This window comes from Camelus bactrianus, chromosome 20 (genome assembly GCF_048773025.1).
Source record: "Camelus bactrianus isolate YW-2024 breed Bactrian camel chromosome 20, ASM4877302v1, whole genome shotgun sequence".
Taxonomy (NCBI): domain Eukaryota; kingdom Metazoa; phylum Chordata; class Mammalia; order Artiodactyla; family Camelidae; genus Camelus; species Camelus bactrianus.
The window spans coordinates 34,877,389-34,893,516 of record NC_133558.1 but is presented as its reverse complement, the minus strand read 5'-3'; the positions used below and the strand labels follow the sequence as shown (position 1 = coordinate 34,893,516).

Genomic DNA, 16,128 nt, shown 5'->3' with positions numbered 1-16,128 from the left:
TCATTCAGCTGTTTGTGTGTTTAAAATGCCACAGAAACACCTGAGCTCTTTTTCAGAGGGGCTAGTTCCTCATAGGAGACTTTCCCTTTGATAGCACGTCAAATCCAGCTAATTAATGCTTCAAGTCCCACCAAACAAGTATTTTGCTAATATGTCATATGATAGAAAAGTAGAAGATTCAGAGTCAATTAAAAATGGGCTATAACTTTAAAGCGACCCTGAAAGCTTTAGTTGTGCTCTTAATATTGCTCGTCTTCCAATTTCATGGTATTTTTCTTTCTCTTTATGTCTTACTTCACTTAGGATGCCAATCTCCAGGTCCATTCATGTAGTATTTTCAAATTAAGGTATGCACATTGTTTTTTAGACATAATGCTATTGCACATTTAATAGACTACAGTAGCGTGTGGCATAACTTTTATGTGCACTGAGAAACCCCCCAAATGCGTGTGACTCACTTTATCGTGACATTCACTTTATTGTCATGGTCTGGAACCGAACCCAGCATTTCTCTGAGGTCTGCCTGGGTACCAGTGAATCTCCTGGGGCTCTTGTGAAAAATGCAGACTGATTCAGGAGATCTGGCCCCGGGACTGAGATTCTGCATTTCTTACAATTTCCCAAGTAGATCTGATGCCCCTCGTCCCAAATCGCACTTCTAGAGAACACCTTCCACTCCTCTAAGAAGCATCGTTGCTTCTTTTTGCACATGTGAATGCTGCTGCAGTCTGGAGATATAGATGTGTCTGTGCATATGTGTGTGTGCATGTGTGATGTGCGCCGTTTTTTGTCCTTAACTCTGTTCAGCAATTTCCACTCCTCGCATCTCCACCTCCTTACTAAGCAAATGAATTCAGAACTATGAAGAAACTGTGGCTCAGTGAGGTCAAAAAAACTTGCTCAAGTGAAAGGGAGAGCTGAAATCTTAACCGAGGTCTTTGTTTTCATTGGTACTCGGGGCAGAACTGAGATTGTGTTCTTCCACATTTTCTAAAAGATTTAGGGCGTGTTTGTTACCCAAGGACCACAACCCGACTGTTCCAAGGTCGTCATGCCATTATGGCTGCTTTCTGCCCACCTCCGTTGGGCACCTGGGGCTCTGGTGGGGGTGTGCACACCCCTGCTCATCCCAGGGGATGCTGTGCATAGGTGACGTTCGCCAGTCGTGGGAGGTGGGGCTCAATTTCCAATATCAAAAGACCCATGCAGTAGGGGGAGCCTGCTTGGAGAACCAGGTGTGTTTAATTCATACACACCTGTCGGTCAAAGTCGGTACACAAAGCGAGTTGAAAAGATGAGCATGAGTTTATACTCAGTTTGACCCCCTGGGGCTGTGGGTCTTCCAGCAACCGTGCTCTCAGAGTGTTTGCATTTTGGGTGATATTCAGAAGGAGCGCCTCACTTGTTCTAAACTTCACTTCCCACGGGTGGAATGAATATTTCCATTGCACCTGCTCTTTTAAGCTTTGACAATGTACTTTTTTTTTTAAATGATGAAAATTGGGTTTACTTTTTGAAACATAAACTTCTGCATTACCAATCTGTGGTTTATCCTATTCTTTGTTGAAATTCATTAGAGGTCCAGGAAAAAGGATTAAAGGACTTGGTTTAGACCCTTAATCTGTAATGCCGTGGGGCAGGGTGGGGTGAGGCTCAAAAACCCAAACACATTTATATATACCTGTTCTGTAAGGCTCTGCTTATATCCTGCAATATGATACTGCAGTTTTATTAAACACTTATTTCATGCCGACTTACCTCTTGGCAGTCTGGATGTTTCCATCAATAGGTATTCCTTTTGTAAGGGTTTTGATGGCAGGAACTACATCTTATTTATCTTTGTCTGCCTGGAGTGTCCAACCCAGTACTATAGCCAGAGAGGGAGCTCAGTTAATGTCTGATGTTGAAAGAAAGAGAGAAGGATCGAACAGGGAAATCTTAACAAATTAAGAAACAAGTGTCTCTGGAGGTCATCATTCTAAGCGGAGTAAGCCAGAAAGAGAAAGAAAAATACCACATGATATCACAGATGGGGAGAGTTACACCCACTTATGATTTCCGTTGGAAGATCCACCAGAACGCGGGTACCCTGCCTGGCACGGAGTAGGCTGGAGATGAACAGAATCAGAGCCACGCCTGAGCCCTCAGTTTCCTCAGCCTTCATAACCTGGACAAGCCGGAGTGGCTGTTATCCACGTCCAGGAGGTTACACCCCACCTCTTCTTCTCACTCAGCAACCCTCCTCTCCCCCCACGGAAGAGACAACCTTCCACTGCTGGCTCTTGTTCATTTGTCTGCTGCTCCAGGGTCCCCACTCATTTTTTCGGACACCTCCGAGGACTCATAGCTCCACATCCCTTTGAATGTCGATTTCACCATGGCAACAAGAAGCTTGCCTCATTCTTAGTAAGTTTAGGATGGCATTTTGATGCCAATCTTTTCATCTGAGAGAGTTCACTACCATTGGCGCCACGCACAGCCATTGGTAGCTCACTTTTTATATATTTTTTAAATTGATTTAAAAAATATGTTTATTGAAGTACAGTTGATTTACAATGTTGTGTTAGTTTCAGGTGTATAGCAAGGCGATTCAGTTATACATCTATATATAAATCTATTATTTTTCAGACTCTTCTCCATGATAGGTTATTATAAGATGTTGAATATAGTGCCTGTGTTATATAGTAGACACTTGTTGGTCGTCTGGTCGCTTACTCTTTATTATTGTGTTATTTAATTATTTTAGCCAGGAGGGGGGTGTAATTAGGTTTATTTATTTTTAGAGGAGGTACTGGGGATTAAACCCAGGACCTCATGCATGCTAAGCATGCATTCTACCATGTGAGCTCTGCCCTCCCACCTTCATAGCTCACTCTTGACTGGATCTCTGGTACCAATATATTGTCTGGAGCCTCCAAGCCATGACCTCGGTGGCCATGTGAGGTACCGTTCTCCCATGGGAAATCCAGGGCTGAGAGTTTTCATCTTTCTGGGTTTCAAATCACTAAGAGAATAGCCAGACAGAAGAAAGACTATTCAGCCTACATTTTAAGTGCCCACTGCTCAGAAACAGCTTTCTGGAGGCTACCAGAGATGGATCTTATTTGGAGCCACGGTTTCTAGACCAAAAGATAACTTGTAGCTTTGGCTAGATTTGGGGAGCAGAACAGAATCACTATGAGAAGGGATTGAGCAGGATTTCCTTTGTCCCATTGGATTTATTTCAAACAGAATTTGGGTGGATTAAATGTTTCAGGGAGACAGAATGACAGCAGTTAACCCCAGACCAGCCCCAGCCAAACCTGCAGCCTCATGCCCATTTCTCCAGAGCAGGTGGAGAGGGGTCAAGTATACTCAGAGAGCGGAGAGATGACACTTCCCAAGTGGAGGGCTGCTATTTGACTTCACCAGTATTGCTTGAGTTTTGTCTGAAGGCAGCAAAATACTTAGAGATTTGGAGGGGGTCCTCCGAGTGAGGGCTGGAATCATTTGTCAGTCACCCAGCTTCTTTTGCCTGCTGCCTCCTGGCACCTGGTCCATCTGAAATGTGACTCCCAGGGCTGGAACCCACTGTTTGCGTGTGTCCCGCTGTGCCTTTGGCATGTTGGTGAATTCCTATACCCTCCTCCTTTTGACTTCTATGCGTGTGAGGGGCTGCTTCTGTTTGATCCTTAACCAATTTACAAGGGTCATGCCAGGAGATCAGAGAATTTAGGAGTTATCTTGCTGGAGAGAAGTTGAGAAGAGACAGTCTCCGTCTTTCTCTTCTCATATTTCCTCCACGCTCACTTAATTGTAGGGTTCATTTTGAGGTCTGTGAGTAGTCAGTTGCCGGACCTAAACATAGTTCTTCACATCAGAGAATTACAGTATCTTTTGAATCACTGTGTCTCCCAAGACAATAAAGCGGTGGGTTTTCACGAAGCTCCTGAAATTGTCAACATGCAATAGCTAAAAGGCAATTTAAAAGGAATGAATCTTGACAGCAACCGAACACAGGCAGTGCCTGGTGGGGGCAAGGCCACAGCAAGAAAGCAATCAAACTTCTCCAAGAGTGAAACTGAAAATCCAGTGCAGAGAAGAGAGCAGTTGTGCGGGGAATGGCTTCAAAACGCCTGCAAGACTTTGGGAATCGGAGTGACGTTGTCATCCTATGATTGCGGGTATTAACTGTTACATTTCTCATCATAAACTGAGCTACTGGTATTCTGGTTTTTGACCTTCTTGTGAGTTTTGTTAGCATGGGCAGCACCCTCAGGTGGAATCAAGGCTGGGGCAGGATATGTGGCAGTTTGGGGCTTCCCGGGCAGAGGACCACAGTAAGTGCTGAGGGCGGCTTCCCCATCCGTGTGCTCACCCTGACGTGTCCTGAAAGCCTCTAAGCTCCTGTGCACTGCGCCAGCAGCTGGCATCGTTGCTGTCTCCCTGAAGCATGCAATATTGCATCCAGAGTCAGAGAGGCGGATGGAAGAAAAGGAGACCCAGCCATCCTCTACGCTGGTGTAGAGCTTTAGTTTATTCAGAGCACTCAATCTCTGTGTTCTCCAATTCGATCGTCTCTATATCCCTGGGAGATAAGCAGGGGTCACTAACGCAACAGCCACTGTGGCTTTTACAACAACGAGATGAAAGTGTCATTGGGAACACCACCTTATGACTATATTCTGCTGGGAAAGGTGGCAGGTCACCTGGTGTGATTCTTCCCAGTTACAGAGGAGCACATGCAGGCAGATGGACGTAGAGTGAACTGGGCCTAAAGTGATCCAGCTCCTTGGTGGCCAGGTACAGGCTAAATCCTGGTTCTGTCTCGGTCTGCCTCTGTGCTTGTCCCAGCACTCAGGAGAGTCTTGTGACAGATAAGAAAGAGTCCCCAGTTTCCACGGAACATTTCAGTTCCAACCGGCTCACCTCCCTCCTACTGTTAGAAGATTTCTTTTGCACAGTCATTCATGACACCATCACATTAACCCCTGATTCCTTCCTTAAGAGACCAGAAGCAGAATACAGATGGTTTCATATGTACAGGTTGTTCTTTCTGTTCTCTTCAATTGTGCGATAGAGCATATATACAGGAGAGTGTAAAGACATTTCTGTACATTTCGAAGACTAGTTATAAAGGCTAATTACTTATTCTGTTTCCGAAATAGAACATTATCAAATAAAACATCATCAGCATCCCGGAACCCTACCATCTCCCCCACAATCACAACCCCCATCCTCCTCATTAGAGGTACCCACCATCCTGCGTCTGTGATCATTATTTTCTCACTTTTCTTCATAGTTTTACCTCCTATGGATGAGTCCCTAAACAACAGTTTCATTTCGCCTGCTTTGGAATTTTTATTTATTATTTTCTTGGGGGGGGTAATTAGATATTTGTTTGTTGTATGGTGGTACTGGAGATTGAACCTAGGACCCTGTGCATGCTAAGCGTGCGCTCTACCACTGAGCTATACCCTCCCCCTGGAATTGTTACCATACAGCGTGTGTTAGTCTATTCTTTAAACACATTTAACCTCTTTTGCCCTTCAGAAAGCCCAAGCCAGGAGTCATAGCAGCCAAACCCAAGCTCTGCTACTTCCGTGGCCGGTGCAGAATGGAGTCGATCCACTGGTTGCTGGCTGCAGCTGGCGTGGAGGTTGGTTCCCGACTGGGAGAGGAAAGGAGGATAACCTGGGTGAGGCTGAAGTGGTCCTCTTCCCCCATCAGAACTCAGGATGATGCCTTCAAGCTCTATCCACTCTTTCCCTTCCCAGCTGTCTTCCTTCCTAAGTGAAGGAGGGATCACAGCCCTTGTTTAAGCCAGGGTGGGACGGAGAAGCTTAGGGAAGTGTTCTGGAAGCTTCGTGAGGCTGGAAAGATCTTGGTGGATGACGAGACAGAGGAGAGAAAGAGGAGACCTGCATCTGAATCATTCTCTCCATTGGAACCAGCTGATGCCCTGGGCTCTTTCCAGCTCTGTGCTGGCAAATCAGTCATGTTTTACCTGCAGCTGCCCACCGGAACCTTGGCCCCAGCTGCACCCTGGCCCCTCCTTGGCCCTCCTCTGAAAGGCCAGCCCCATCGGATCTTTCCTTAACTCTGAATTTCCTCTCACTGACTTTTCCATAGATTTTTGCACGTGCTTCACAAGTATTTTGTTTCATGCAGGTGAAGACTTCCTTGGCCCTATTTGAATGTCATCTCCTCTAGAACATGGGCTCAGGACTGTCTTTATTTCACTTTGTTTTGCTCACTTTATTTCACTCCCATCTCAAGGATTGTGGGACAAAAAAGTCACTCTTTCTCACAAAAGCTTTAGAAACTCCATCCATCAATGATGACACCCCACCTGTGTCAATGATCTTTGGGTCCCTTTCACTGAGGATGTGAGCATCAAAGAGAAACTGAATCTGACCTGATATGGAGGGAGAATAACACAGAAGAGAGAGAAGGAAGAGGGGAAAGGGAAGAAGAGAAATCACAGGGGAGGATGGAGGAAAGGAGAAGGCAGAGCTAAGATGAAGAAAAGGAAAAATATGAATGGGGGACTGGGAGTGTCCTTTAAGGAGGCAACACCCCCAAAGAGGTGCCAGTCCCACATTAGTCTAAGCTAATCTACACACACACTGTCAGAATTTTCAGCAATATGGTAGTTGGCAGCTTTGTAGTTCCTTTTAAAATTTTCATCCTGGAAGCCATTGAGAATTTTAAACTGTGGGCATTTCTTTTCTTTCCTTCTCTCTTTCTCTCTTTCTCTCTTTCTTTCTTTCTCTTTCTTTCTTTTCTTCTTTCTTCTTTCTTTCTCTCTCTAGAACCTTAAAGTTATAACAATGTCTTTATCCTTTATCTAGTTTGAAGAAGAATTTCTTGAAACAAGAGAGCAATATGAGAAGTTGCAGAAGGGTAAGCCTAGATTTATTCAATGTTATCTTCCTGGAAAAAGAACTATGTTTTTAGGAAATATTCATTTCAACACGAAGCTCTAAGATGACAACTGTGTGAGCAGGGACGCGGTGTGATTGCTAATGCTGACAGCTCACTGTGTCCCTGTTCCAGAGCTAACTGTATCATCATCATTGCCTCCTCAGCCTTCATACAAGCTTATCAAGGAGGCTACGACTCTGACATCAACTAGATACGATAGCACAGGCTGACCCAGTGCCAATTGACTCAATACTCCCCATCTCACCAGAGAATCCTTTAAGAATTCTTCACGATGCTCCAGTGGGTTGGAGGAGAAGGAGCAAATGGGAGGGTGAATTAGATCTAAGATACTCTCTGGTTCTCATGGTTCACACTCACTTTTCCTTAGTGGATTTAACAGATTGACAGATACCTTAGTGGTTTTAACAGATTGACAGAAACCATCAAACAAATCTCACTTTTTCCATGAAGCAAACGGTAGGCATTTCCTCAACAACTGGGGTCTTGAACTCATCACTTGGGCTGAAAACTAAAATGACCCAACAAAACTAGAAGTGGATCCTCTTGTGGGCTTACCACAATGGTGGAGGGGGCGTATCTTAACCTCTCTTTGCTCAAACCGCAGATGGACATCTGCTTTTCGGCCAAGTACCTCTGGTTGAAATTGATGGAATGGTGCTGACGCAGACGAGGGCCATTCTCAGCTACCTCGCTGCCAAGTACAACTTGCGTGGGAAGGACCTGAAGGAGGCAGTCAGGTACCAGAGTAGTCATGGACCTGAAGGAGGCAGTCAGGTACCAGAGTAGTCATGCCTATACTTGGCTCTCAGCCAAGCTCTGTGGTCGTGCATCAACTATGACCCAGCTCAGGTGCAGCCTTTCAGCCTGCATGGAGAGGAGGAGGCAAGGGAATGAGCGAGATGCTCTGGCCACTCAGACATGTCATGTGCATACTCTGAGCACCTGCTCCAGGTCTCCCCTCTACTCGTCCCAGCGGTCTGCATCCAACATTCTCGTATTCTCTCCCCACTCCTAACAAAGTATGTTCTCATAAAATGACCTAATAAACTATTCTGCATGAAGGTGGAAATGACTGACTCAGCAAACATATTGAGCATGGTATCAATGATCTCGTCCCGCAAATAATGCTGTATAATGTATCACCTCGAAACCCAGGGACTTAAAACAAGAAGGATTTGTTATTGCTCACCAGTCTGTGGTCCATGGTGTCTGCGTGTCAGTACACCTGGGCCAGGCTCGATGTATGTTGGCTGGACTCACTCCCATGTCTGTGGTCAGCCAAGAGTCAGCCAGGAGACTCTGGCTGGGGTGTTGGCTGGGCGCCAAGTTTTATCACAAATACTGAAGGGTGGGGATTTGTGGCCATTTTTTTCCTACATGTGTAACCATAGCAGCTGCTCTGTGCTCTGCACTGTGCTAGGCGTGGCTGGGGATGACCTGGGTTATTTCTCCCAGGAATAGTTTTGTTTCACAGGAGATGAGTAAACTTAAGCCAAAACAAAGATTTCCAACTCTTAAGATTGTATCTGGATCTGGAGTCGGTGGAGACTTTTCAGTGGGCCCTGAAATCTCATTGTTACTGACCAGGGTTCTTGGTCTCCTTCATCAATCTAGAAATTATAAGAGGCCGGAAACTCAGGCAAGGCTTTATTGGGACTTGTGCTGCAGCAGGAGAGAGCAAAAACTAGTAACAGTTTCCCTTGCTAGTTCCCTGAGAGGGGTGGGGTGGTAATTTGGTCATTTAAATGGGCGGGGGCTGGGGCAGGGGTCCAGGGGAGGGGCTGGAGGGGCTGGAGGGGCGGCGAGGTGGTCCTTGTGCAGGGGTCATGACCAGTCCCCTGCTTTTGCTCCTGACACCTCAGAAATGGCAGTTGGGTTTTTGGTCTTTTTGTATCTTGTTGTTCCTGATTAGCTCCAACTACGCATGTGATATAGTTATTTTTAGTTCTTAATAGGTTTTTTTGTTTTTGGTTTTAGTTTTTGGTTTTTGGTTTTTTTGGTATTCTGTTGCTCCCACATGGTACAAGCATTGCAGCCCAGGGTCCCAGGTCCCAGGTGCAGTCTGTTTCATCATTCCCATCATCGTGGACGCTACGGGATGCCTGATATACATCGAACACATGGTAGAAGAAAAGGCAAAGTCTATCGTACAGAAAAGAGTGTGCGCATAACACGGGAATGAGCAAAGTCCGTACCAAGAGGCACCCAACCCCAGCTTTCCCATAGCCCCATCTTAATACGGACTTAATCACTCTAACCTGCAGCCCCACGTTTCAAACACAATGTCAAACACAGTGTATGACTAGAATCGTTTTTATAATAACGTAAACAAGTACTATTATGCAAAAGCAGTCTGTTTCTCATTGTTTTGATGCAGGTTTTTAGTTTTTTTTAAATCTCTAAGGTTTTTTTTTCAAGATGTGTGTCCTAAACTGTATATAGCATCGTTAATTTTTTTTTTCCAGGTTAGACATAAAGTCTAAGTGACTACAGCAAGTAGGCTGGGAGACAATCTAACAAGGTAGAAAAATTATTTGTGATTCCGATAGAACAATGGAAGCCAATTATTCTTATATATGTTAAAACAATATAGCCGGGAGGGTATAGCTCAGTGGCAGAGTGCCTGCTTAGCATGCACAAGGTCCTGGGTTCAATCCCCAGTACCTCCATTAAAAAATAAGTAAGTAAATAATAAACCTAACTACCTCTCCCCTAAAAAGAAAAAACATTTTTAAAAAGAAGATAAAGAAGATCATCAACCCCAAATTGTTGGGCAATTAGCACATAGAAAGGGGGTACAAAGGCTCACACTCCTTAATGGGTTTGAATGCTAGTTGTAAAAATATCTAGCATACCATGACTGCGCCAATAGGTAGTAAAGAATAGATCATAAATAACCTAATTTGTTTTTTTAAATATTCTTTTTTAAAAGTGTTTGTCAATGAAAGGGAAGTTTTAAAGAGAAGGAAATAGAGCTGTAAATCTTTCTCAGTTGTCAGGTCAAGGGAAGACCCACTAGATCATATACCTACCTTCTCTTAAATAAGTGGAAAGGTCTGGTACTAATAGTTTTGCACTTTTGGTAAACCTCATTCAGTTTGGTTTTTAAAACCGTAATAATCTAAGTATGTGTTTATGGGCAATTTCAACTTAGAAGCACATTCCTATCTTCAATAAGCGTTTCCAGAGAGCCTCCTATACTGTGGTCATGTGGCTGGCTCTGGTTCCAGAAATCACTCCTGAGCATGATTAGAGGAGGGGGAATCAGAAGTCCTCTGCCCCAGTATCTGGTTGCACCAAAAAAAGGGGCAGATTGGGAAAGCCCACACTCAGAAGTTCCCCTCCGAGTGAGTCTCCGGTGTGTTGCCAGGATTGACATGTACGCAGACGGCACCTTGGACCTCATGATGATGATCGCGCAGGCTGCGTTCAAACCCCCCGAGGAAAAAGAGGAGGACCTTGCTTTAGTCGTCCAGAAAGCGAAAACTCGGTACTTCCCCGTCTTTGAAAAGGTAGGCTGCTGCGACCCAGTTTGGCGGAGGCGGGTGTGGCACAGGGCGAGGGGTCGGTGACAGCTGCGTGCTCAGATCCTGAGGGGGGAGGGGACAGGGCGGGGCTGGCATCTATGAGGGTCCCCCACATCCCAGCCCCCCGGGGTCCCCTCACCCGCACCCCCAGCCCAGGAGGCAGTCAGGGAGGGGCGGACGAGTACTGGGAGGGAGATCAGGGCACAGCCCCAGTTCCACTTCCCAGGATGCCGGGATCCAGAATTTGGGCATTTTACACTGCTCATAAGAATAAAGAATGAATATCTGAAAAGACAGAAGCTCTGTTAGAGCTCCTGCTACATTTGGACCAAAACTTTAATAAGGATTCCAGAACAAATGACATGTATAATTAGGGAACCTCCGACAAAACATAAATGGAATAAACCAAGTGCAGTAAAAGGATCCAGCATTTCTCCTCTGATTTTTAAATAAGCCATCAGTCCAAGGTATCACCATCTTGAATTCACTGCATCAGATGTTTTTTTAAGTTTAATATTGGAGGCAAATCAAACTTCAGTCAAAAGATAAAGTCTCTTTAACTTACAACTTTTCTGAAGTCATTTCTGAGTGGATACTAAGCTGCAAATCTACTTCTCTGATTCACATAGGTAACCAAACCACTTTTGCCGAATCAAAGCATGTTATTTACTTCAACTCAATGACTTAAATTCTATATTGTAAAATCACGTAAATTCAAGTTTTTTTCACTCAGGTTAAACTTAATTTCTGAAATAAGGTGAGTTTTAAAACTTATAAGAAGTAAATGCTCATTATTTTAAAAAATTGGACAATACAGAATCACTACCACCCTCACTACCAAAGATAAATGTCAGTTACTTTTGTGTTTTTCCTTCCAGTCTTTTCATTGTAAACAAGTTTTATTTCTTTTCAGATTTTGCATAACTGTAATTATACTCAAGATCATATCACATGTTGTTCTATTATTTAAAATATTTTTCAAAAGCAGGAGCTACTATTCAGCACTAACAAATGTGAATACTTTCATTTTCTTACTTAAGAACTTTTTCTTTCTCCTCAAAACAAATCTGTTCAGATAACTGAGGTCTCCTTTGGACTGTACCCAAATGTTACGTCCCTTCCTTTCTTCTTCTCTAGAGGCAATCACTGTCAGGAATTTGGTATAAATTCTTCTTGTCCATTTTGAAAAACAGAGCCTTGGCTTTGGGATGTTTAAAAAACTTTTACACAAATGGATCTTAAAATATTTCTAAGTACACAATAACATAGTAGAAGCTTGTCTCCAACTTCCTTCTTTCAATCGACTCTGTTTTTGGGTCATATAGATGAATGCTTTGTCATTGCTAATATATTTGAATTTACTTCTTTCATTCTGTTTTGTTTTTTCTTTGCAAATACAAAGCTTTTCTTTCCCTCCCCACCCCCTGCCTTTTCTGTGTCCTGTTAGATTGATCAGGTTTTCTTTATTCTCAATTTTTCTTCTAATGGTTTGGAAGATGAACATGCCATTCTTAAATTATTACTCACTATCCTCCTCTCAGTTAGACAAGGCTTTACTTTCCCTCCAAACCTCTCCCTTCTTCCTCTTTTTATGTTTTTGTTGAGTCATATTTTAGATCCAACTTGATTTTAAACTCCCCCCAATTTTTTTTTTTTTTTCTAACAGTCAGTACTTACGTGGATTAATGACATGTTTAGCTGATTTTGGTCACCAGTTCTCCCTGTAATTTATGCCTTTCTTCTGGGGACATTTTCCTTCCACGTGAGGAACATTTTTTGAGAGTTCCCAGAAGGGTCCGTCAGCAGTCAGCTCTTCCAGTCTTTGTCAGAAAATAACTTCATTTTATCTTCACTCTTAAATAATTATTTAGATGGTTATAGAGTCCTAGATTAATACTTATTTTCTCTTAACGCCTTGAAGATATTACCGCAGTGTCTTCTGGCCTTGGTTTTTTGCTATTTCAGAGTCTGTTATCATTAGCATGGTTATCTTTCCTTTGATGGCACTATATTTATCATTTTTAGATTCCATCTTTATCTAATATACGTTCAGTGCTCTGTGTTTACTTCTGGATTTGTTTTTATTTATCTGTGTGTTGTTTCTTTTCAGTCTGAAGAGTCTCCCTTTTTTTAAACAAAATCCTGGAAAATTCTCCACCAAATAACACTCGAAGATGGCTTCTTCCTTATTCTCTCTATTTTGTCCTTTTGGGGCCCAATTAGATATATGTTGATGCTTCATTCTGTCTTCCATGTCTCTTAACGTCTCTTTCATAGTTCCAGTCTCTCTGTCTCTGTGGGTTTCCTCAGATCGATATGCCAAATTACTGATTTTTTCCAACTTCTCCATGGACTTTTTTATATCAACGTGTATATATTTTACTTCAAAAAATTTATTTTTATCTTTTTCAAATCCATATGTCCTTTTTTTCTACATGCCTTTTTTTTTTTCATTAACTCTTTGAACATGTTGGACATTCTTAACTCCTTAAAGAGTTCAGTTTCTTTTTTTGGCTCTGTGGCTCAAATTTTTCTTTTTCATGAGTCCGTTGCCTCTGTCTCTTGGAAGCGTTGTCTCCTGTACAAATTATGTGCTGTATAATTTGTAGCTGCAAGCTTGTCTTTGGCAGAAATCACATTCTATATATTTAACATACTTGATATAGCCCATCAACTGTTTTCATCTTTGCCTTGGCTGGGATATTCTAGAATTCACTGATTCTAGACTTTTTTTCATCCATATGACCATTCATTTTGATTCTTGTATGTATCACAAGAAGAGATGTGGTACCTAAACTTACCCTTATTCCTTATTTATGGAAGAAACCTATATTTTGTACATCTGCTACTCAAAGCTGCACCTGAGAAATTTTTATATTCATTTTTCACTGGATGGCGTAAAGGCTGAGGTTTGGACTTCTGGTATCCCATTGGTGCCTCATTTCTACCTGTTGTCTAGTAGCTAGATTCCAGCTAATCATGACCTTTGTGTCTCTCTATGATGGTGGGTACAGTCTTACTGAACCAGCTCTAGTCTTATAACTGGGAGCTCTGTTCCAGCACTTCAACTCCAGGTGTCTTGAAAATCACTGACCAATTCCCGAAAAGATTGTGCCAATTTACAGCAATGTGTAAGAGTCTTAGCTTCATCTTACCCTTGCCAGCATTCGTGGAGATTATCAAGAAAAAGGTTTCTTTAGTAAATTTGATCTGTACAAAAAAGCCCATGCTTTTGTAAGTGTTTAGCCAGGCAAAATAGTCTTTAATTTTATTTGATATTCTTTGTTATTCTTCTTTCTGCAGATTCTGAAAGACCATGGAGAGGATTTTCTAGTTGGCAACACATTCAGCTGGGCAGACATACAGCTGTTGGAAGCTATTTTAATGGTGGAAGAACTCAATGCTTCTGTTCTTTCTGACTTCCCTCTGCTAAAGGTAGTTTATTAACATCCACGCAAAGCTCAAGAAAAAAGACATAAAGACTGAAACAAAATGTGCCTTCAGGTTACTCTTGAAAGTTAAGAAGACTGTTCCAAAAATCATTGCTTTATTCATTTTGGTGCTTGTCTCCTGCTCACATGATATGGTCGTTAGGAAATAAAACCTTATGAAGGGAGAAAGAATAGATTATTTGATTTTTGGCTTAAACATTTAATGCTTTCCACCTTTTGTAGTGCTTTGAGTGTTTTTTCCTGATTAAGCAAGGCTGACGAGTCTGTTTCTGTTGTTTTCCATCCCAGCTGACCAAACCACTCTGCCTCTGTCAGTCCCCCTCATGCCAGGGACCCCCAGGAAGCCCCTCAATTGCTCAGAGCCTCTGCTGGAAAGGCACTGCCTCTCCCCTGCTACCCTGCCCGTCTTCTGACCTCTTTCTCTCTGAATCTTGCCGCTGCCAGACCTTCCCTGGCCTCTGTTCTAATTCCTTACAGACATTTCATCTAATAGGTGACCAGAGGTTTTTGTAGTTCAAGACTAGCATTTTTTTAATGATCACAAAAGATACACGTAAGATATTTATATAAACCAAAAGAAGAAAAGAAAAGAAAAAAGACCTATAATCTTACCAGCCAAATGTTACTGCATTAGATTTCCTGTCCTCTTTGACATTTCCCCACAAATGGCATCATCCTAAATATTGCTGTGGTCTGCTTTTAACATTTTAAAAAATTATCACAAATATCTTGACATGTCATCAGATATTCTTCTGTAATATCATTTTATTTTATTTTATTTTCATTAGGCAATAAAGTCACATCTTTTTGCAAGATCAGAGCTATACAAAAAGGGTGTAAATTGTGGAATCTCATTCCCACTACTGCCCTCCCACCTTCCCACCCCATCATCTCTTATTGGTTTCCTGTAAACCTTTCCAAGGCTCCTACTTATGCAGATCCAAGCAAATACAAATATGTATTTATTCCCTCCACTCCTGCTTTCTCGCACAAAACAGAAAATAGGGTATATTGTGTTCTACCCTGGGCTTTTTTTTTTCCAACTAAACAATGCAATGTATTGCAATCCCTGTCAACAGAGGAAACTTACTCTTTCCATTCATATTAATATGATTTTAAATTGCTGACTTATATTTCTTGCAGAGATGTACCATGACTTATATAACCAGTTTCATTTTCCTGGAAACATAGTTTATTTCTAATTTTTCATTGTGCTAGCATTCTTACAGTTATGTCTTTACTCACCCCTTCACTTATTCCCTTATAATAAATTCCCCAAACACTGAATTGATAGGTCAAAAAATATGAATTTCTAGACTTATTAATACGCATTGTTGCCTAGTTATGTCAATGATTTTTTCAATAAGAAAATTTCACTAATGCTAAACAGACCAGCAATTGCATCATCCTTCTGCAGAGCACCCAGCAAACACGTATGGCAGGATGAACTTGGATTCAACACCCTGGGCTTCACAAGCTGATAATCGAAGCTCCCCTCCCTCATGACAAAGTTTTGATTTTTCTTAAAGGTTGTGATGGCTCTTAAAGCCCTGATCTTACTGTTTCTCATTTCAGGCATTTAAAACAAGAATCAGCAACATGTCTACAATTAAGAAGTTCCTGCAGCCTGGGAGACAGAGGCAGCCGCCCCCAGATGGCCGTTACGTTGAAGTCGTCAGGAACGTCTTGCAGTTGTAAAGGCAGTTTGCAGTCTTAACGATGGCAAACTAATGAACCAATCACAGCGTCAGCACACGCCGCCAACTGAATCCAACTGTAGATTCTAGGGGTAAAGTGTAGGTTCTAAGAGTAAAGTGTTCCAAAAGAACAAAACTATATTGCCATCAAACAGCAAATGCCAATTAAATGCAGTCTAAAACCATTCTGATATGTGACACTTTTTAAGCTTGTCAAATGTGGATAAAGAAGCTGGTATATTGTGGGCAGTGCCCTCCAGAGGGCGCTGTTCTTGCTGTTTGCATCAAGATCGGGACCACGGAAGGAAGAGTGAGTGGATTGGAGGGGGCAGGATCGGGGATGCTGGGTACTTGGGATAGAGAAAAAGGGGCAAATGATAAAGACGTTGGCAGACACTAGTAAATCCTAAGAGGAAGCATGAGGGACAGAGAGCATCCAGGACACATCGTTTTGCAACCCCGAAAAAACCTTGAGCAACCTTATTATAGACAACCCTCTTCCACTTACAGAGACACCAGGGACTA

General features: G+C 42.5%; 1 protein-coding gene across 1 annotated transcript; it reads left to right on the top strand.

Annotated features, from left to right (window-relative positions):
• The first annotated feature begins 2,921 nt into the window (after positions 1–2,921).
• Positions 2,922–15,780, top strand: LOC105083932 (glutathione S-transferase A4-like). Its single transcript, XM_010973960.3, has 7 exons — positions 2,922–2,938; positions 5,533–5,638; positions 6,834–6,885; positions 7,532–7,664; positions 10,298–10,439; positions 13,758–13,889; positions 15,482–15,780. Exons 1-7 carry the CDS (start codon positions 2,922–2,924, stop codon positions 15,602–15,604), a joined length of 705 nt encoding a protein of 234 aa, XP_010972262.3. The 3' UTR covers positions 15,605–15,780.
• Positions 15,781–16,128: the final 348 nt, after the last annotated feature.